The sequence below is a fragment of the Neodiprion pinetum genome, chromosome 1, assembly GCF_021155775.2.
Source record: "Neodiprion pinetum isolate iyNeoPine1 chromosome 1, iyNeoPine1.2, whole genome shotgun sequence".
Taxonomy (NCBI): Eukaryota; Metazoa; Arthropoda; class Insecta; order Hymenoptera; family Diprionidae; genus Neodiprion; species Neodiprion pinetum.
The window spans coordinates 31,054,480-31,074,621 of NC_060232.1; the positions used below are offsets into that span (position 1 = coordinate 31,054,480).

Consider the following 20,142-nt stretch of genomic DNA (forward strand, 5'->3'; position numbering starts at 1 on the left):
AAAGAGGGACTGCATACGGGTTAAAATCCTCTCACGCTCTAACCGAATGAACGACCATATTATACCCGGGAATTTTTTTGTCACGGGTAGACTGTAGCTTGAAGCTTCAGTATGAGAGCGAGCAAAGATCTCCGCCATGTGGTGCGTCTATTTCAGTGCCTGCTCTCCGACAAGCATACCGTCGCAGATCTTTTGCCCCGTTCAACGGATCTGACGTCGCTTGCACAGACGGAGTTCCCCATTTCCATAGTGCGCGAACCCGACTCATCCTACTGACTCGAAATCAACTCTGTTGCACATCCAGATGTTTTCCTCGTCTGCTTACAGAATCTGGTCGGTCCCAAATGTCAGAACTCCGTAGGACGTTACACTGACTACGCTGGAATTACACATGTGACTCCTACACTGGGAATGTTTGTCCTCGGTCAGGACTACAACTGGAACCGTTTACTCAGTTTTATCATCTGCTGATAGAAACAATAAATTACAGTTAATAGGAATGAAGAGCTACTTACCTATATTTTAAAGTAACTGCTTCAACCATACTGATGCACCAACCATTCAATTGAACTTGATTAATTGTTTACATATTGCGATGCAAACGCAATTTTCAAACGCAATCATTTTTTCTTCCATGTATTTCTCTCGCACTATTATTGCTGTTAATATCACAATTAACGGTGCCACTGTGGTTAAAAGAAATTTTACCATTCGGTTTATCCTACGTTATGTATGCCTGGATGACTAATCGGTTTTTTAAAACTTAGATTTAAAATAAACACAGATTGACTGATTCAATAGGGGCACAAGCCCGAGTATGCGTATCTAGATGTTGGTATAATGCAGATACGTATGTGATGAATATATATCAAAAGAATTTATTTTCACAGCTAGAAGGTCAAGAATATTGGATCGAACGATCGACGGCAAAATCATTTTGCCGGCGTATTCACATCGCGGTTTGCTGGAAGTGGCGGAAATATATACAAAAGGTACTGATTGTTACGTCATACAATGACAGTCAATGAACCCGTGCTAATAATATCCGAGCCCATTTTCTGGGCATTGATTAATGGTGCGGTAAAAAAACTCTTTTAGTTCCACTAATTACATACCGTATAATCAATACGATGATCGAAACTGATGCGAGGAAAAATGTTGTCGTCTAAAAATTTTAGACCAATGGCTGATCTATCGAAATTAATGCATGTTTAAAATGATTACAGTAGATTAAAGTTGAAAATGAATCCATATTACAGCTTGTGAAAACAATGAGCCGAAATTTTGTAGACCTTAAAATTAGGGCAAATGGTTTATATTTCATACAGCTATAAGAAATAATGGTATTAGTCAAAGGATTTAACCACATATAGTCGTAGGTCGTGACTAATTTTTGTGTCAGTCGGTGGACTGAAGACTCTTGGTACAACCTTTCTCTGCGACCGCATTTACTGAACATTCATCCCCTCTTTTACTAGGCACTGGGAATAAATTCGCAGTTATTACGGATATAATTGGTAGGGTGGCAAAAGTCGGGCCCTCAAGGTAAAAGTTGTTCGAATACTTGAAAACTTCGTTGCTGATGGAACGGGAAAATTATTTTACGTAATTTGTATCGTACTCTATCAACTGTATACATATCACAGTCTGGATTAATCATCGTTCCATAAGTCGGCACAAATTGACAATATAGACAAATTTGAAGTTTTTTAAAAAGCAGTAATTAACTAACGATCGTTATGCTCTAGATATCCGTCAATTCAAACTATTGTGTGACTATTGAGAATGCGGAGAAGATTACATGCATCACAGGAATCATCTCGACAAGAATTTTCACTTCCGTCTCACATTCCTTTGGTTCTGGTTTCTCTTTGCGGGGTCGGCCGAGGCAGCCAAAGAGCTAGGAAACCATTTACAATTAACGGCAGGATCAATAGTTATCGATGAAAGTTATCGCATGGCATTTGTCATCGTGGGCCAACGTGAACGGAGTAAGCTTGACGACCCCCGCCTCCCTCGTTCCTCACAGTCTAACTAACCTGTTTACAATCGATAAATTTATTTTGGTGACGTGCGCCTGAATCCAACTCTCCTGTTATTCCGCGGCGGACGAAGGTGCACCCTGATCACATCAGCGAAGTTCATCCCCGGATTAAATCAGGGGAAAGCGTTAAATCACGTGTGATCGCGTGTATCTCCGGCCAGTGGACCGGGGCGAAACTGACCTTCATCCTTTGACCCTAATTGGTGACCTTGGAAGACGAACCAGAAGTATATTTGCTGTTTGGCCCTTCACGGTGTTGTGATAATTAATACGAGTACGTATACCGATCAGGGTGTGTTACAGACCATGCGAAAAGTTGAGTTGAAAATTATCCCAGAAACGTGTCACGTGGAAAATTGAATCCAAACGCATGAAGGTGGCGTGTGACCTTGGAACTTTGAGGCAAGTGCTCACGTTCCGATAAACATGTGTCAACCCTGCCGTATATGAGGATGAGGAGCGGTTAGTGTTCGTGTTCAACAGGAATTACGACTCCGTACAACTTGGTGAACAGCACTCGGGGATGGAGGTGATTAAAGAGAACATTGAAAAGGAGTTCTTGCCTTGCGATTTTGGTTTCAATTTTTTCATCTCTGACGATTAAGTTTCGGAAGGTGTGTGATCAACGAAAATTTCAAGTTTATTCTCTGTGTATGTGAAGATGTAGCGAGTAAAGTAATTATACTATTATAGGTAGTTTGAAAATGTAACTCCCTTCAAAATACGCAACGAGAATTTATAATGACCCTTACGGATCGGTAGATGAAAACGTGCAGATTTTGTAAAAACCAAAATCATTATTTTAACTGCATCATCGACGAAAAATTCTTATCGCTAAATATGTTTGATTAAAAAATCACTGACCGTTTCAACACAGATTACCAGCGATATGGAAAAGTATGAGAGCTTGGAAGTTGTCGGCGAGGGAAGTTACGGCGTTGTCATGAAATGCAGACATCGGGACACGGGACAGATTGTGGCGATAAAGAAATTCCTCGAGACTGAAGAGGATATTCACGTTCGTAAAATGGCACTTCGAGAAATTCGTATGCTTAAGGTAACTGTGCAGTTTATAATTCATATAATTCATTTATTTTCAAAATACAACTCGACGTCGAAAAACGAGACTTTTCATCTGTAATACAATTTACAGTAAAACCACTTCGCCAACTACTTGTATATTTCTATATAACCTTTATTTTTTACCCGGGAAGGACGGATACAGACTAACCGTTGAAATTCATTCGAATTTTACGCTATGCATGTGCCAAGATATAAGATATGTCTGTACATCAGTGGTAGTTTCAGGACAAAGTTACTGTTTTGTAATAACTGCCCCCAATATTATGCGAAATTTGAGTGGTTTATGCTCTGAAACGGAAGCCAACTCGCTTTCCTCACCTCCGCTTTCCTGATATTTTCGTGAAAAATGAATTCCAACAGTATTGCAAACTGTTAAATTTGGCTTTCCACGACCTCAAATTTCTTCCATCCTATATAGGACACTTGAAAGAAGGATATATCGGTTATGTGGCCGTAAAACTTCCAGAATTATGCCAAGTAGTAAAAAGCTCGCTGCCTGTAATTCGATTGTGACTTGTAATACCGCAGCTATAGCATCTGCAATAATAACTAAGCAGTCATTGTAATATTAGTTATCTTTCGCGTTTATAGTCGAATATTACAGCAGGACGCAGCCGTCAGAATAGAATACTAATTTTTCTGTCAACCCAACAGAAATTGCGGCATGAAAATCTAGTGAATATGATCGAGGTATTTCGTCGACGCAAACGGTTTTACCTAGTTTTCGAATACCTGGACCACACATTACTCGACGAATTAGAGGCAGTCGGAACCGGCCTTGGAATAGATGTTTCTCGTCGTCATATATTTCAAGTTCTTCGAGGGCTGAATTACTGTCACACGAACCATGTAAGTTTCGAACGCCACTTCGTTATGTAAGATCGTCGCATAGCTGGGCGTGAATATAATCAAGTGAGAGCCGCACAGATGTTCTAGATTTGTCAGGCACCCAAACACGTGGCTTTTTATTATTTGAAAAATAAAAAAGACCAAGAAATTCTCAGCTAGGTACTTAGTCTTCGTCAAGAATGGTACTTTGTATGCGTGAAATTTTTTAAAGCATTTCTTTTTTTTTTCTCAATGTGTTTAATATTAGATACCCAAACCTGTGCGTAATCTTCCAGAATTGTAAACGTGACGATTCAATTTTTGTAGAATTTTGTTACTCTTGCACATACAGCATATCTCAATAGCAAATTAATATGTTGAATGATTGCGTAGATATTCTATATATATCATTAACCACTATTATGGAAAATCGGTGGGATTATTTAAATAAATATACTTTTATTTGTAACATGTTCGACTGTAGCTTGGTCTGCATTTTCATCCCACGCAATTAGACAGACGCGCTCAAGTTAACGCGCGTTAAGATGTTTTCATGTTAGATCTTACTAAGCTGGTTAACGTATGGGGTTTGTTACATATTCCAACTGCATGTTAGTCGCGCCATAGATGGTTTTATGCTCAGCTTGATGCTGTAGGACGGATATGTGGGCTTATCTTGCTCAATAGCATCAACGTATGTACCAGAAGCGGGTATAAAGGCCCCCTTGTGGCCGAGTGATACAGAAATGCTTGGAAGAGCTGTTCCTTGAAAACACATTATGTCATACAGTTGACGGTACGTCGATAATGGCTGTGCGGATCTTCATAAGTTTTCATAACGCTCGATTGTACTTTCTACACCGCAGTCGAATGATACCGCGAAGAAACCATCGTCCAATAAACTCTGTATCTATGAAATAGAATCATGCACGTTTACTTCCAGTTTCTATTGAATTGCAGTATTGAAGCCTAGAAAATTGGGTAGAATTATGATAAGGTCATCTACGTAACTAGCATAATTCATTTCCTCATATCTTCCATAATTTATAATTCAATCACGACCCTGTAATATATCTTTAAAGTATGCGTAATATACCTTGAGAAAATCTTTGATCGAATCGTCTTCCCAATTTATTTAAAAATTATACGCCAGATTATGCACCGAGACGTGAAACCTGAGAACGTCCTCGTGTCTCCAAACGGCATTGTCAAGCTGTGCGATTTTGGCTTTGCCCGAATGTCACCCGGACCGAATGAGTCCTGCACGGATTACGTCGCGACAAGGTGGTATCGGGCCCCCGAACTTCTGGTAGGGGATTCCCACTACGGCAAGAGAGTCGATGTTTGGGCCGTCGGATGCCTCTACGCCGAGGCCGTCAACGGGGACCCCTTATTCCCAGGGGATAGCGACATCGATCAGCTCTATCAGATCATGAAACTTTTGGGTGAGCAAGTACAAACTGGTCAAGTTAAATCTGATGTAATCTACTATTGTTTAGTTTATGATTCGCCTCTGAAGTTTCAAAATAGAATGGTATTACACACACTCGTCTGGATTAATTTTCACCCTTATTGAGAAAATTATATACGCGTCTCCTCATCCCAAGATCAATTTTCTCAACATTCGTTGGATATTTTGTGCAGGTAATCTTTGTCAGAAGCACCAAACGATGATGGTGAGGAATAACAATATGCGTGGGATGAGACGAGTAGCTACGGACATCTGTATGATGGGGAACATCCGATCACTACGTTCAATTTTTCCGTCTTGGCCATCGACGACGATAGACTTCCTGTCTCAGTGTCTGAGAATGGACCCCGACATGCGTCCGACTTGTGCGACACTGCTGGACCATCCTATATTCACTCAGGACTCTTTTGCCGAGCGTTTTTTAGTCGATCTTAAGGAAATTATAGCTAAGGAGATAATGGATTGTCCCCTTACTCAGCAACGGTTGGAATCCCGAAGAGTGACAGCCCAGCTGCCCCCTGAGAGACCAGCCAGAACTTGTCACAGCAGCACCGGGAGGTATGATTCACTGACTTTTTGGCTTGGAGCATAAGCACTCTGCGTCTCACATCGTGCATTTCCGATTCTTCTTTAGCTGGCAGATGACCTTGATCCGAGGCGGAGGCACTTGCAACACGAACATGTGTCAGCCAGAAATTGAACGAGCTCGTGAGTCCGTGGCGTCGATCGAAAGGCCGCCTCTTCTCGCCATGAACAGGGCCAGAGAGTCCTGCTATTTCGGGCCCGTTTCCGTCGTCCCAAATACGACTTACATAAGACGCCTTGAACATCGGGGCATACTTGTTCCGGGTACCAAAGGATGCTCCTTACCCGCTCTGGCCTCAAGGGAGTCCAGCCATGCGAAAGAAAACACGAAGAGGAAGAGGGTCGATCTGCCGCACGTGGACCGCTGATCGCGCGTCATCGACCTCGCTACATTATGCAATTTTAGATTTTATAATTTGCATCTACATTTATATACTTGTGCAGAGTACGATATATTGCTGCAGCCTTGATGTATAAGCTAAACAGCTGTCGTATGTTGGATAATCATCATTTGCACGGAGATTTTTTTCTACGAATGCGTCCAATTATAGATGCAAATAGTTTCCGCGAAGGTCGTAGCTCTACGAGCGAAAAATATCCCCGTGAAATGATATTCCCATACCTACAGTTACCAAAAACTTGGACAGGAATGGTATGATGGTGCTCAAGTGAAATGCTTGCCCTCGGAATGATCCCCGTAGTGCTTGGTTTAGTTATTTTGTGTATTAGTTGAGGCAAAATTCATCATAGCTAATGCCCGGATTAATGGACCTGTGAATGATATCGAACCAATGCGTTTACTTCATTTCTTTGTTACCCTCTCCGTGCTCGGTAAGGTCTGCAAGATGGTGTTAATAATTTTATCTGTGCAGATATTATCATCAGAGAAAGATACCTATATCAAATTTTTTTCGTAAACTGACCCGCATAATTCTTCCCCCGTTAAGAAATCTTTTTTTTTTTTTATATGAAAATCACATTCTCGTAAAAAATTCGGTAATATCATGCACGTTTATTATTTGTTCATTTTACTTTCTCTTTTTCATTCTACGTGATCAAACACGTTTTACATACTCTGTGAAGATCAATTCATAAATATTCTCTGCGCTTAGACGTGACTCGTGAAAAACCAACAAACAATTAATAAAAATTAATGGGTTGATGTCGACCCAACTAATGGATTACATTGTGAATCGTAAGGAGTATAAATTGAAAATAAGCATATCACCGTAGCAAACCTTGCACAAGCGTGTATGATTTGTACAAAAGGAAAGAAAAGAAAAGAAGAAAGTTATATAATGAAACCCTATACTTACATTATGTAAATCAACGAAAGATAGACTGAATGAACTAGGATAATAAATACATGTCTGTACTATTCATAAATTAAACTTTTATTATAATTTTATGCCCAGAGGTATGTATGCGTCGGAGAAACAATGCTGGAAAAAATCGATGTGAATATGTTCGAAGTACCATAACGTAAGATATGTATTCTCGATGGTATATAAGTTTTATGTCCTTAAACTCCCCATAGCGTTTTTATATCCATTGCGGCGCCTCGATTCGTTGGCGAAAAAAATTACGCAAGTAAAAAATGCGTAAAAATATGAACTGATATATGTAGGTAAATCGCAGCTTGGCACAAGGAAAATCCGAGGGATCAATAATCACGGTGAATGATTTACATTTTTAGCACTTCTATAAACAACTCGAGTCGGACTTTATTGTTATTATAATAGTACAATTTTAATTCGTTCCGTCCCGTAAATGGCATGCACATAATATTTTACTTTCCCTGTTTTCAATCATATCGATTAAACGATTCAAATAACGACTGCGTCGTCGGTAGCGCCCCTTGTGGCGGCTAATTCAACCAGCATCTATTTCCATTTTTGAATCTGCTCCGGATCTCTGCTCGAACTGCACTCACCACTCTCGAGCGCAAAAATGCAGAAAATATGAATTGCGTACCACGCAGGCAAACCGGTCTTGTGATATTCCACGCGAAAACATAGCTGCGCTTTGACAGAGGTGAGAAAAATTTCTTTTCCGGCTCTTCTTTTCCAACAGTTAGAACCTTCGTTGCACGTTCTATGGAATGGTTATATCAAATGTTTCGTGTTTACTATAGCTTGCAATATCACTACCGTGCTCATACAATTATATGGCACGTATGCTCAGTGTTAATGTTGTTCCTATTGTTACATACGTGTACATAGTATGCTGTTCGGTCATAATACATTTAGAATATTTCGTAGAATTTCACATATTATTTAATATTATATTACAGTCAGCAGATCGAAAGGCTCCGCATCTTACAGCTGGTAGAAGCTTCACGGTTTATCAATTGAAATATTGCCGAACTAGAATGTGGAAACGTTGGATATTATCACTGATAAAACCATCAAATGCCGACCGAAATTTTCATACTTCTAAAATACTGTATGTATGGGTTCAGGTATAAATATATTACGAATGATACAATGCAATTGATATTGAGTATTTGGTTTATGTTACTAATTTATTTTTATTTTCAGACAAGAAGCTAAGTTGATAGATGGTAAAAAGATAGCTGGTGAAATTTTACAGGAAGTTAAACAGTCTGTTGATTCTTGGGTACAATCTGGCATGAGAAGACCTAAATTAGTCGCGATACTCGTCGGAGAAGATCCTGCCAGTACAACTTATGTCAACAATAAAATGAAAGCGGCAAAATCAGTCGGTATGTACAAACAGATTCATGTAGTATTGTTAACATCAACTACATTTTTACTTAAAGAATGTGAAACACATGTTGAATTTGTTTCAGGAATCGATAGTGAAACTATATTGTGTCCATATGATGTAGCGCAAGCTGCTTTGATAGAAAGAATTCAATTGTACAATGTCGATCCATTGGTGGATGGTGTGTTGGTACAATTACCTTTACCAAAGGGGATAAATGAGAAAGAAATTTGTCACGCTGTGACACCTTCTAAGGACGTTGATGGATTTCACTCCGAGAATATAGGGAATTTGAGTTCTGATAAAAAGGGAATTGTACCAGCAACAGCTTTAGGTGTAAAGGAATTAATAATCAGAACCAAAGTAGAAACATTTGGAAAGAACGCTGTTGTCATAGGAAGATCTAAACACGTAGGATTACCGATAGCCTTGCTTCTTCATGCTGATGGCAATGGTATTCTAAACTTCTACCAAACTTATACAAATTATTCATAACTTGAAATCTTTCCTGATAATCTCACGACATTTGATGCGTTTTATTTCAGGTGAAACAGGTGCTTTGGATATGACGACGACAATTTGCCATCGGCACACGTCGCATGTAGAGTTAAAGAAATTTACCATCTTAGCTGATGTGTTGGTAGCAGCTGCAGGTGTACCTGGCTTGGTAACTAAAGATATGGTTAAACCTGGAGCATGTGTAATAGACGTAGGGATAACTAGGGTCAAAGATGCACGAGGGAAGTTCAAACTGACTGGAGATGTTGATTTTGATGGAGTGAAACAAGTCGCCGGGCACATTACACCTGTGCCTGGCGGAGTTGGACCAATGACTGTAGCTATTTTAATGCAAAATACTCTTTTTGCAGCTAAGCGTAATCAACAAAATAAATGATAACATTGCAAATTATCTAATACCTTCTGATGCTTAAGTAGTGTAAATCTAAAGATAAGTTTGCAACTTTTGTAAACTTTGTAAAGCGTATTACAATTTGATAACTGTTTCAACAGCATTACTGATTGCTGTTCGATTAAGTTATCAAATTTCCTTAAGTATTCTTTCTAGGTATTAAAACAATGAGCAGATTATAAGGGAATAATAATTATAATTGCTATAATTTTTTATTGTAAGTGACATTATTTTAACAAGCAATGCGAGCCAATTTACGAATTCTTACATTATTTTAGCATAAGCTGGGTGATTGTTTAGAATTAAATTGGTATATTTATTGTCATCCTAAAAACTTCTCCAACAGTATGCACTATTTACACACCTGTATTTATTTTTACGTTTATTTACAGTATTGTTGATTCTAGTATTGCATAAACATTTTAAAGCATTAGAAAAAATATTTACACAAATTCCTCTACTTTTCCCATTTAAGACTGACAGCAGCTGCTGAAACGCCTGAGAACCCCTGGTTCAAACGTTATCTCGAGGTCATTACCCTACTCTTCAAATCAAGTGGCAAGTACAGAATGGTGTCCTTGATTCGAAGATCAACATCACCTTTATTCCTGGCAAAACGATTGCTCCAGGTTGAACAAAACCTGATCAACTCAGACAAGATTCGTTCGAAACACCTTAGGTTATCAATGTCTTCCACTTCAGAATCTGTTGCAGCAAATAAGCCGCCAAAAGTCCTTGTTACTCGACCAGATGTACCTACTGTTGGGTTAGAGCTACTTAAAAAAAAGTGAGTACAGGATTTCAATGTAATTGAATATAATTTGCAATTGAAGGTTGTCAAACACTACTCATTCACAGATGTAATCTGGTTATTTGGGATAAACCTGGACCCATTCCACGGAACATGTTGATGGAAAGAATTGCTGGAGTAGATGGAGTATTCTGTACCCTTGTGGATAAAATAGATGAAGAAATCCTGACTGCTGCTGGTCCTCAGCTCAAAGTGGTCGCTACAATGTCAGTTGGGTTTGATCACTTAGACCTGAAGGCTTTGAAGGAGCGAAATATCAAAGTTGGATATACTCCTGGTATATTAACCGATGCCACTGCCGAACTGACAGTCGCTTTATTACTGGCAACATCAAGAAGACTCTTGGAGGCAAATAAAGCCATATCAAGGTATTAAGTTTTGAAGTTTGAGTTAAAAGTAATGCCACATTTAATTGCAAATTGTCAGATTAAATGGTGAGGAACATTGTTTATTAACAAAGCAAAAATTTCAGTTATCAACAAAAGTCATTTACAGAGGGGAATGGACTTCTTGGGCTCCGACTTGGATGTGTGGACCAGGATTGAGTAACGCTACTGTGGGTATAGTTGGGCTTGGCCGCATCGGAGCTCAAGTGGCAAAATGCCTGAAGAGTTTTAACGTAGCCAAAATTCTGTACACGAGTAGAACTGAAAAAAGGGAAGCAGCAGAATTTGGTGGGCGCAAAGTTTCTATAGATGATCTGGTCGCACAAAGCGACTTTGTGATAGTCACATGTGCCCTGACACCAGAAACAAGTGGGTTATTTAATAAAAAAATGTTTGAGAAAATGAAGAAAACTGCTATCTTTGTCAATACCAGTCGAGGACCGATCGTAGATCAGCCTGCATTGATAGAAGCTCTCAAAAATGGCACCATCAGGGCAGCTGGTCTAGACGTCATGACTCCTGAGCCCATACCTCTGGACAGTGAACTATTGAAACTGGATAATTGCGGTAAAATGTTCACCCTATGGTGTCACATATTACTCATTCTGGTCTAGCAATTATGTATACCCACTTCATCGTCGTTTCTAGATGATTGAAACTCGCATTTTTGTTACAGTCATTTTGCCGCACATAGGAAGTGCCAGCTGTGAGACTAGAGATGAAATGGCTAGAGTTACTGCTCTCAATATTCTGGCGGTATTTGAAAACACACAAATGCCATTGCCCCTCGATCTGTAGTTTATGGCGACAATTGACTTCGGTATAAATGATTGGGTATAGTTCGACATTGAAAATCAAACTTTTGAACATCACACAGTACCAGTCTAATTTACTATACAATACTTTCCATTGACGTCAGCGAAAATTATACTCACAATAAAACTCAATACACGAAATTTCGATAGTAAGAAATGTCTAGTAGATCTGGCAATTTATCCGACAAGAATAAACAATAAATGCAATTTCTAATGGAGCTGACAGTATCCGAGCACTACTGTAGACAATGCACTTGAGATGGCTGTGCGGAACAAAGATATAAATATAATAATACATACATTATATATGGAATAAACTGAAACTTTTGCGGGCTGTAAATTTGAGTAATATTTTTCTTCCGCTCCGTCTTGATTAAAAAATCAACATGGATTTTATATTGGAGTATAGCTACCGCCACAGTGAGCAGCCTCATTAATCTTTGTACCTTTTGGAATATTAATGCACGTTTAACTTCGAGAAATATGTAGCCAATAATAGAGATAAACTAACCGTCCTTCATTTGTTGCAAACAACAGGGGGGACTCCTGAATATTTTAAAGTTATTTTGAAGAATCTTAGCCATCGGTACTAGTTGAGAACCGCTGGTTAAGCGAACTGAAGTGCCCGCACTTCGCGTATCTCTGCATAATATGTCAAATATGCGCGATAACTATATAATAGAAACCAATATTTAACATGTTGCAATGACGTGAATAATTTAATTCATTAGTCGTATTGAAAATGAAAAGTGATATCATTTGACCTCGGAAGCCTGCTCACGTTTCACCTACTTGTGAATTTCTTTTACGTAAAAGTGACAAACATTTTATAGGTTATAAGTAACAAATAATTCTGTACGATAAGATGTTTAAATTATTCTTCACTTTAGGTACGTATTTTCTCTTTAGAAATCATCTAATTCATTTAGAATACTGACAATCAACAATATCGTTCAGTGATTGCCAGGCTCTTTTGCAGGAACTCTTTATCATGTTTGTGTTAAGAATTCATACCGCAAAAAATTTTGACTGTCAAAATTTTTTGAAACGAGTATTAATTTTTCTCTCTTGATAGTTTTATTAGCTGCTGCAAGTGCACAAGAAGTGACTAATGAATCCCGAGCTCCAACAATCGCGATCGAATTGGCGAATGAAACCATTGAATCAGAACAACCTATGGCACAAAAAGAAGTCTATAATCAGACTAATTCGAATGTAACAGCCGAAACTGTTTCCCCCAATACTACTAAAGCCAATTGCTTATCAAATAAGGAATATGGAACAGTCGAGGTAAAATATGTGCTCTAAAAACGATTGGCTCAGAAACATTGATTAGGCTTGACACATGCAGCTAATCCAGGTTCATTATTGTGTTTGCGACGTGTGCCTTGGGTACAACTAATATATCATCCAGAAGTTTCAAAAAACTTTCGGAAATATCAATTCAACATTGACGCTTTAAAGATTCTTTTATTATATGCAGTCGACTTAGGAAATTATCTACTTAGGCTTGAAAAATTTAATTATAATATTCCAGATGGTTAATGCTAGCAGGCTCATGGAATTACTAATTCTCGAACCTGGACCAGGAAACAAAACTAGAACTGCCAAGGAAGGAAAACAGCTACCTGGTGCCTGCATACTTGTATTTTTTTACGCTCGTTGGTGTGTTTTCAGTAGTCAAGCTGCTCCTCACTTCAATGCTATGCCCAGAATATTTCCACATATCAAAATGGTTGCCGTTGATGCTATTAAATACCAGAGGTAAAGTCTTAATTATAAGAAATGGAAAAAAATTTTACTGGTTGTCATTAATAATTATGTTTTTGTTTCTAGCTTCAACACGCAGTATGGAATAGTCGGTGTTCCCACATTAATGCTTGTTCACAATGGAAAACCTGTGTCTAAATTCAATGGCACAGAGTACACTGTCGACACGTTTACTAAATTCATTAAATATTTAACGAATCTTGAACCGACTGAGGCCGTGTATGTTACATCTGCGGATTTTGCAGGACCTGTGCCGAGTACACCGTCTAATGAGACTGATTATTGTCTGCTATTATCATGGGCGTTTATAGCTGCATGTTCATTGTATTTTACATCAAAAAGCCGATGGTGGCGTCAGTTTGTTGAGTTAGTACAAAATACTTGGCGGGAAAGTAACGCTCAACACGAGCATACCGATTAGAAGGTCAGACCTCTTCAATTAGGAATTTGAATAATACATCATATTTCGTATAGGTGGAAGAATTTAACTTTCGCAGTCGTTTCGTTATATTTGTAAAAATATCAAAATAAAAAAAAATTTTTTATAATAACGTTTTTTTTTTTATGAAAACTGGATTCTCAAAATTCGCGCATGCAGATGCTGTTTCAAGTTTTATCAAGTTGTACGAAAGCGGAAATTTGTAAATTTCACGATTCAGTATAGGATATACGTTCATAACTGAGACTATCTGATCCTTTATTTATCGTTTCGAATTTGATTGTAGTAATCCAAAACTTGCAGATGACGATGTCACTACAAGAGAACAATAAAAATGTACTTCAAATGGGGATGACTTTTGAGACGCCAGAGTCCGAAGTTATTAATTTTGTACTTTTACTTTTACGAAGAAGTTTACGCATGTACATTATTTACGGAAGATCCGAGCAATGAAGCATTTATTGAATTCAAAATTTTTCCAGTATTAGTTTGGTAACGAAGTAGACGTTGATTAGATCCAAGCTCGTAACGAGTTTAAAATTGGCGCCATGTATTAGCTTTGTCAAAAGTATGCTGCAAAACTTCGCGATCCGTGATCAGGGTCTATCTTGTACTGGGTATGAATGTGTTCAATAATCAATCGTTTAAAATAATGAAAAAAAAGTTGCGAAACATCTGCATTATTAAATTGAGTATGTTAATGAATGGGGCATTTATAATCTTATATATCAATTGAGTTCAGCAGTTTGTAACAATCTCGCAGTGCAATGGCAGACTTCGCAGTTCACTTATCATTTCCCTAACTTCATGATTGTTGTGCTCGGCATTTGTTCGTGTTGAAGTTTGTCTCTCATGGAGGAATTTTATTATTATCGCTGCGATAAATCGTCATTTGAAATCAAATCCAACTAATAACCAAGCACAATTATTCGCATTTAAAGAGTATTCATTCGACATTGGAGAACATGACACGATTTGGTATGTCGCGATGAATTAATAATTTTCAACAATTTTTTAATATGTTTTTCAGTAGAATATCAGATTAAATATTATCAAAATTAGGAAGATATAAATTTTGATTAACTTAACGTAACGGAGGCAGGTTAGGTTAGACGGCATTGTACGCCTCCCTTGGCACACCCTGAAGAAGATATGGGATCACTGAATCTTGTTTGTCCAATGTGCTGTGGCGAGACTTTCAACAATCCTCAGTCATTGAAGTATCACTTACTAAGTATTACGGACAATTTATACTGCCCTGGATGTTCCCAACGTTTTGACTCTGTATTAGCGTTGATTCAACACCTGGATCACTGCGGTCAGTCACCCGAGTCAGAAAGTGAAGTCCTGATGGTGAGTATCAAACTAAAAGCGTCGCTGAATTAGATTTGAAGTGAAAATAAAATGGTGTCTCTTAATATTCCATATTTATCGTCTTTCTCTGTTTGGCAGGAGGCAAATGTGGAACAAATTAGCGAGAGCTTCTTGGCCACTGTCAAGGATGGAGACATTATGATTGTGGGCGAACCAAGTTCCATTCAAGCTGGTGATAATGGTTAGAAAAATTCATAATCTGTATTTCATTTTTATACAGCATATGCAACATTCTATAAAGAAAGTTCATCATTGTTGCTGTATTGCCTCACTGACCAGAGAAGTGATCCAGTTTATTTCCATAGTGATAGTGAAAAGTTTGTATAAAAATATGCAGCTGTCAAATTTGGTTTGAACATTTGTTGTAAAACATTTTTTGTGACTCAAAATAGTTGTTGAAAAAAAAAAATATATAATTTCATGATAGAAGAATTCAATGTGATGGAAAAAATGGATGTTGAGGAAAGACAAGTCAATGGTGTTACCCCTGTGCCGAGAGCTCGGGAATCACCAGTTCCGTCTGTAGTTAATGAAGCTGATAGCAAATCTCCAATACCAAATCCATTGGTAGAATTAACAACAATTGAAGCAGACAATCAAGATACTGATAAAAATCTTATTACTATTTTATCTGGGGGTCCAGAACTTATGGACAATGAAGACAGTAATTTGATGAGCCATACTCATAGTCTCATAGCAGATGTTGAAGAAGTAGAAGACATCAATGATCCAGAACTTCTTCATGTAAAGCAGGAAATCTGCGAGGTAAAACTTGAAGAGGTAACACTTCATTTTTTATTCTGTATGCATGTCAACCCTGTCAACGTTTTCCCAAATCCACTGACACCAGATTCCATAATACTGTTGGAAATGCACATGTGGTGAGGTCACAGTTAGATTTTGGTATATAACAGTAGTAAAACATCTAAAACTCTTGATACTAACTTATATTTTTTAACTAATATTAGCTTGTAACTATATACTAGAGTATTGCTTAATTTTCTAATTCTTCAAATTATTTTCTTGCATTAGGGAAGTAATTTAAATCCATGTAAAATGTTATCCAGAATCAAATAGTAAATAAGATTAACTTCATTAATTGTAGTGTGTAAGTGCCTGAAGTGCTGCTGATTTTTCAAGTCTCATCATAAACTGAAATACCTATTTGGCTTTCACATATTTATTTGCAGCTTCTGTTTTTCACTATTTGAAAACATTCAACTCTTTATAAAGTCATTATGTCGTTTTACAGTTGGAAGCTGATGCCATGTATAGCTGCAGTAGTTGCGGCATGAGTTTCAACTCAGTTTTGGAGCATATCAAAGAGTTTCACGATGGGCAAGAGGTTGTCTTAGAAATGGCGGAACCACCACTGGAAAACCTACCAACACCTACTTCGATTACCCCGCCGCAGGAGCCGACACCTGTAACAGGAAGTCGTCAGCGGCAAACAATGAATACTTTAAGAACAGAGGAATGTGTCGATAGTGAGGGCAGATTGTATACAAGAAAAGTGGTACAGATTGAGAGATTTTGGGATCGGCCAACATCTTCACCTGCACCTGCCAAAGCACCTATGATTGAGAAATTTTTTTCAAACGTGGAAGGTGTAAAGGTGCGGAAAAAATTCAAGTAAAATAAAGAGGAATGAAAAACAAATCACCATTCTATTCTTTAATTCTACAATTAGGTTTCATTTTTCCCTTATTTATAACTCATAGGTCAGAGATAAGAATCTACCTCCAGGACCAACACGGATGTACCGTTGCAATCAGTGCCTTGAACATTTTGCTAAGTTGGGAGGTTTTCGGGTCCATGTCTGTCTTCGTGGTAATAATCAATGCAACCACTGCGATCAAGCATTTGCTACAGCCCGAGCATTGCAGCTACATATGAAGGTACATGATAGTGAAACAGAAGGGATGCAGCGTTTGTTCGTCTGTTCCACATGTGGCACAGAGTTCTCATCTCACAAAAGTCTTCGGTTGCATTCGCGAATGCATGCGCCAGTGAGGGCAAGGCATGTTGATGCTCCAGAAGGCACTCACAGTGCCACCTTTACTTGCCCTGAATGTGGTATGACTATTCAACCCTATCTCACTCTATTCTTATAGTCAGTTAAACAATACCTTCATTTCTTTGAAGGAATAATTATTAATTTTCTTTGGACACTCCCTGAAAAATTCATATTCTAATTTTCCTAAAACAAAACCTACATTGTTTCACCTTTTATTTGTAAGTCAAAACGCTGTATGATTCGTTTTACAGTCTATATTTTGAGAATTTGATCTCAGATTAGATAATAAATTTGACAGGTCAGCAGTTGGTAAAAAATATATGTATGAAAAGTAGTCCACTTACAGTTCGGACTTCCTAGTGTACAGACGGTTGAATACCGTTCAAAATTCTTCTTAAAATCAAGTAACGACAATATTGATGAATTTTGTTTACAGGAAAAGTTCTGTCTGAATCATATCGAGTAGCACACATGGCTTTGCATTCTGGTGGTTCAGTTACCTGTACTATTTGCAATCGGAAGTTTGAATCAGCTGATAGTTTGGCAATGCATGCTGCAGTCCATACTGAGCCAAATCAGTCTCATTCACCAACTCCACCTCGAGGGGAAGGAAGTGAAAGTGCTGACGCCCAAAAACCTTATCAGTGCCAACATTGTGGTCGTCGTTTTGCTAGACCTCACGAAAAAGTTAAACATGAACGTATTCATACTGGTGAGAAACCTCATGCTTGTGAGGTAAGTTTAAAAAAATATTTAATAAAAATGGGTGCGTGATTTTTATTCCTACCGAATCGAGATTTAAGTAAAAAATTCGTTTTGCAGGTATGTGGCAAGACATTTCGCGTGTCTTACTGTTTGACATTACACATGCGAACTCACACCGGAGTTCGTCCTTATGTTTGCCAACACTGTGGCAAGAGGTTTAAAGCATCCTCAGTATACAATCATCACTTGCTCACTCATGGGGAAGAAAGAGCATACACATGTCCGTATTGTCCGAAAACTTTTAAAACTCGAGTTCAACTTGCAGGGCATAAAAATAGCCATACCAAACCATTCAGATGTACCGAATGCTCCAGACCATTTGCCTCGTTATATGCTGCTCGTGCGCATATACAAACGCACAAGAAAGATAATAATCTTAAATTTAGTTGTTTTATTTGTGGAGCTTCGTACGGTAGAGCATTCGCCTTGAAAGATCACTTGAAACAACATGGTCAAGATATATCAGCTCCTCCCGAGCCATCTCGAGAAGAAGAAGTACACGAAGGAGAGAATTTTCTACTTCCTGAAGAGGAAGTAGATGACGATGATCTAGTGATTCCTTCACCATTACCAGTTGCACAATCATCCGAAGCAGAGGAATCTGATTGAGGATATTGTAGCTAGTGAAATTTTGTTGTTATGTTGCGTTTGTCGACATTACCAGTTAATAGTTAGGTACTACTGAAGTGATACGCTCTACAATGGCAAAGCTCTGAAGAAACACTGAGAGGAACTGTACATCAAAGTATTACGAAAACTGGAGTACACGGAATATTATTGAAATTCCACATTAAATGATTTTATTGGCCACCATACTACCGTATTGTTCCGAATATAAATCAACCCCGGATATAAGTCGACCTCTAATTTTTAGTCTGCATTTCAAGACTTTTTTTAGGTACTGAATATAAATCGACTTTTATAACAAAATTAATATAACAAAAGTATACTTAGATATTAATTTATAAATTACAATGATTTTAAGTAGATATCAATGGAACTTGGGTAGATTAAAATATCGCAGCGTGAATCCCAGTTGTCTAATCTGATGATTGAACTATTCATAAAAACCAATTTTAGTCTGTAAGGTACATTTTCTAAAAATCCCGAATATAAGTCAACCCCGCGTATAAGACAAGGACGAGTTTTGGGGGTCATGTTAGCACCAAAAAACCTCTACTTATATTCGAAACAATATGGTACTATCTGGCAATAACGAGGTACGAGGAAACCGTTATTTCGCTTAGTTGATATATTAATTTTATTGCAATGTAGATAATACAATGCCAAGTTGGGCTCCTCCTAATTAAAAAAAAAACGTTCTTAGATATTTCTATTAATAATTACAAATTATTCTACTTTTTATGAATTAGTAATCTCTTGACGTTTTGAAAAACGTGATGCAGTGCAACTAATTAAATTTTTCAAATGTTTTTTCACTTTCTGGATTACTTACGTTCTTTTTATCGTTATTGCAACTTCCAATCCAAGTAAAGGACTTAATGACTAATTAATTTTGATGGTTAAAAGTTGTTTAACCTTGTTATAAAAAAAGAAAAAGTTATTTTAAAATAATGATATTTTTAAAGTGAATTCAGCTAAAATATGGCGAAAAATCTTAAAGATTTAATCCAACTTTCAAAATTAAATATTCAAATAACGTGAAACTTATTACTGCGTTTTAAATTTACTGAATTGCGCTTGGTACAATGTACTAGCTTTGTCGTACTTTACTTCAGATTATTTAAACTTTCGAAGATTGTTTGTGTTTCAAAATGGAAAAATGCGGAATTAATTGACCTAAAGAAGGAAGTCAGACTGATTAACAATTAACCTTGCAAGTACAAAAGGTACATACGGCTATATTAGTGCAATCATAGGATATAATATTATTTATTCAAAATAAATACATTGTAAGAGTATTATATTAATTTATTAACTTAAAGAGGTAAATATATATGTAACAAAGACAAGGTATAGGTAAATTGAAGGGAATTCCTTGAACTGTGAACATGTACACATACATATATCTGTAATTATGTAAATACATGTATACCGAATATGAAGTACCTTGTACCACTTAGTCTGCCAAATAAAATACTCTAGTAACTTATATT

General features: G+C 37.6%; 5 protein-coding genes across 10 annotated transcripts; all 5 read left to right on the plus strand.

Annotated features, from left to right (window-relative positions):
• Positions 1 to 560: 560 nt before the first annotated feature.
• Positions 561 to 8,025, plus strand: LOC124224819 (cyclin-dependent kinase-like 4). Of its 2 annotated transcripts, XM_046637022.2 has the most exons (8): positions 561 to 992; positions 1,749 to 2,573; positions 2,922 to 3,101; positions 3,782 to 3,976; positions 5,109 to 5,400; positions 5,600 to 5,984; positions 6,061 to 7,686; positions 7,968 to 8,025. In XM_046637022.2, exons 2-7 carry the CDS (start codon positions 2,568 to 2,570, stop codon positions 6,377 to 6,379), a joined length of 1,377 nt encoding a protein of 458 aa, XP_046492978.1. In that variant the 5' UTR covers positions 561 to 992; positions 1,749 to 2,567; the 3' UTR covers positions 6,380 to 7,686; positions 7,968 to 8,025. The 2 variants fall into 2 exon arrangements, with proteins under 2 accessions (XP_046492978.1, XP_068989176.1); XM_069133075.1 differs by lacking the exon at positions 561 to 992 and having other exon boundaries at positions 1,332 to 2,658.
• Positions 7,913 to 10,089, plus strand: LOC124220634 (NAD-dependent methylenetetrahydrofolate dehydrogenase). The gene is made up of 5 exons (XM_046629867.2): positions 7,913 to 8,045; positions 8,305 to 8,456; positions 8,552 to 8,736; positions 8,824 to 9,192; positions 9,284 to 10,089. The coding sequence occupies exons 2-5, from the start codon at positions 8,383 to 8,385 to the stop codon at positions 9,631 to 9,633; spliced, it is 978 nt and encodes a 325-aa protein (XP_046485823.1). The 5' UTR covers positions 7,913 to 8,045; positions 8,305 to 8,382; the 3' UTR covers positions 9,634 to 10,089.
• On the plus strand, positions 9,306 to 12,020 carry LOC124220162 (glyoxylate reductase/hydroxypyruvate reductase-like). Its single transcript, XM_046628700.2, has 5 exons — positions 9,306 to 9,405; positions 10,124 to 10,435; positions 10,507 to 10,827; positions 10,955 to 11,412; positions 11,522 to 12,020. Exons 2-5 carry the CDS (start codon positions 10,218 to 10,220, stop codon positions 11,641 to 11,643), a joined length of 1,119 nt encoding a protein of 372 aa, XP_046484656.1. The 5' UTR covers positions 9,306 to 9,405; positions 10,124 to 10,217; the 3' UTR covers positions 11,644 to 12,020.
• A 237-nt stretch (positions 12,021 to 12,257) lies between these two features.
• bug (thioredoxin domain-containing protein bug) lies at positions 12,258 to 13,981 on the plus strand. The gene is made up of 4 exons (XM_046630348.2): positions 12,258 to 12,550; positions 12,736 to 12,950; positions 13,198 to 13,424; positions 13,497 to 13,981. Exons 1-4 carry the CDS (start codon positions 12,526 to 12,528, stop codon positions 13,849 to 13,851), a joined length of 822 nt encoding a protein of 273 aa, XP_046486304.1. The 5' UTR covers positions 12,258 to 12,525; the 3' UTR covers positions 13,852 to 13,981.
• Positions 13,982 to 14,056: 75 nt separating this feature from the next.
• On the plus strand, positions 14,057 to 20,091 carry LOC124219338 (zinc finger protein 345). Of its 5 annotated transcripts, none has more exons than XM_046626782.2 (8): positions 14,057 to 14,847; positions 14,972 to 15,222; positions 15,322 to 15,424; positions 15,671 to 16,023; positions 16,496 to 16,858; positions 16,965 to 17,319; positions 17,697 to 17,995; positions 18,083 to 20,091. In XM_046626782.2, the coding sequence occupies exons 2-8, from the start codon at positions 15,022 to 15,024 to the stop codon at positions 18,632 to 18,634; spliced, it is 2,226 nt and encodes a 741-aa protein (XP_046482738.1). In that variant the 5' UTR covers positions 14,057 to 14,847; positions 14,972 to 15,021; the 3' UTR covers positions 18,635 to 20,091. The 5 variants fall into 5 exon arrangements, with proteins under 5 accessions (XP_046482738.1, XP_046482913.1, XP_046482827.1 ...); XM_046626957.2 differs by having other exon boundaries at positions 15,671 to 16,008; XM_046626871.2 differs by having other exon boundaries at positions 15,674 to 16,023.
• The last annotated feature ends 51 nt before the right edge of the window (positions 20,092 to 20,142 follow it).

Excerpts from the sequence above, each read along its gene's own strand:
- LOC124224819 (XM_046637022.2), top strand. Across the intron at positions 3,977-5,108 it reads ATTACTGTCACACGAACCAT|ATTATGCACCGAGACGTGAA; the intron begins GTAAGTTTCGAA and ends ATTATACGCCAG. Across the intron at positions 5,401-5,599 it reads TCAGATCATGAAACTTTTGG|GTAATCTTTGTCAGAAGCAC; the intron begins GTGAGCAAGTAC and ends TATTTTGTGCAG.
- LOC124220634 (XM_046629867.2), top strand. The coding sequence starts at position 8,383 with ATGTGGAAACGTTGGATATTATCACTGATAAAACCATCAAATGCCGAC. Across the intron at positions 8,457-8,551 it reads TTTCATACTTCTAAAATACT|ACAAGAAGCTAAGTTGATAG; the intron begins GTATGTATGGGT and ends TTTTATTTTCAG. Across the intron at positions 8,737-8,823 it reads GAAAGCGGCAAAATCAGTCG|GAATCGATAGTGAAACTATA; the intron begins GTATGTACAAAC and ends AATTTGTTTCAG.
- LOC124220162 (XM_046628700.2), top strand. The coding sequence starts at position 10,218 with ATGGTGTCCTTGATTCGAAGATCAACATCACCTTTATTCCTGGCAAAA. Across the intron at positions 10,436-10,506 it reads TTAGAGCTACTTAAAAAAAA|ATGTAATCTGGTTATTTGGG; the intron begins GTGAGTACAGGA and ends ACTCATTCACAG. Across the intron at positions 11,413-11,521 it reads ATTGAAACTGGATAATTGCG|TCATTTTGCCGCACATAGGA; the intron begins GTAAAATGTTCA and ends TTTTTGTTACAG.
- bug (XM_046630348.2), top strand. The coding sequence starts at position 12,526 with ATGTTTAAATTATTCTTCACTTTAG. Across the intron at positions 12,951-13,197 it reads AGGAATATGGAACAGTCGAG|ATGGTTAATGCTAGCAGGCT; the intron begins GTAAAATATGTG and ends ATAATATTCCAG. Across the intron at positions 13,425-13,496 it reads GATGCTATTAAATACCAGAG|CTTCAACACGCAGTATGGAA; the intron begins GTAAAGTCTTAA and ends TTTTGTTTCTAG.
- LOC124219338 (XM_046626782.2), top strand. The coding sequence starts at position 15,022 with ATGGGATCACTGAATCTTGTTTGTCCAATGTGCTGTGGCGAGACTTTC. Across the intron at positions 16,024-16,495 it reads GCGAGGTAAAACTTGAAGAG|TTGGAAGCTGATGCCATGTA; the intron begins GTAACACTTCAT and ends GTCGTTTTACAG. Across the intron at positions 16,859-16,964 it reads CAAACGTGGAAGGTGTAAAG|GTCAGAGATAAGAATCTACC; the intron begins GTGCGGAAAAAA and ends TATAACTCATAG.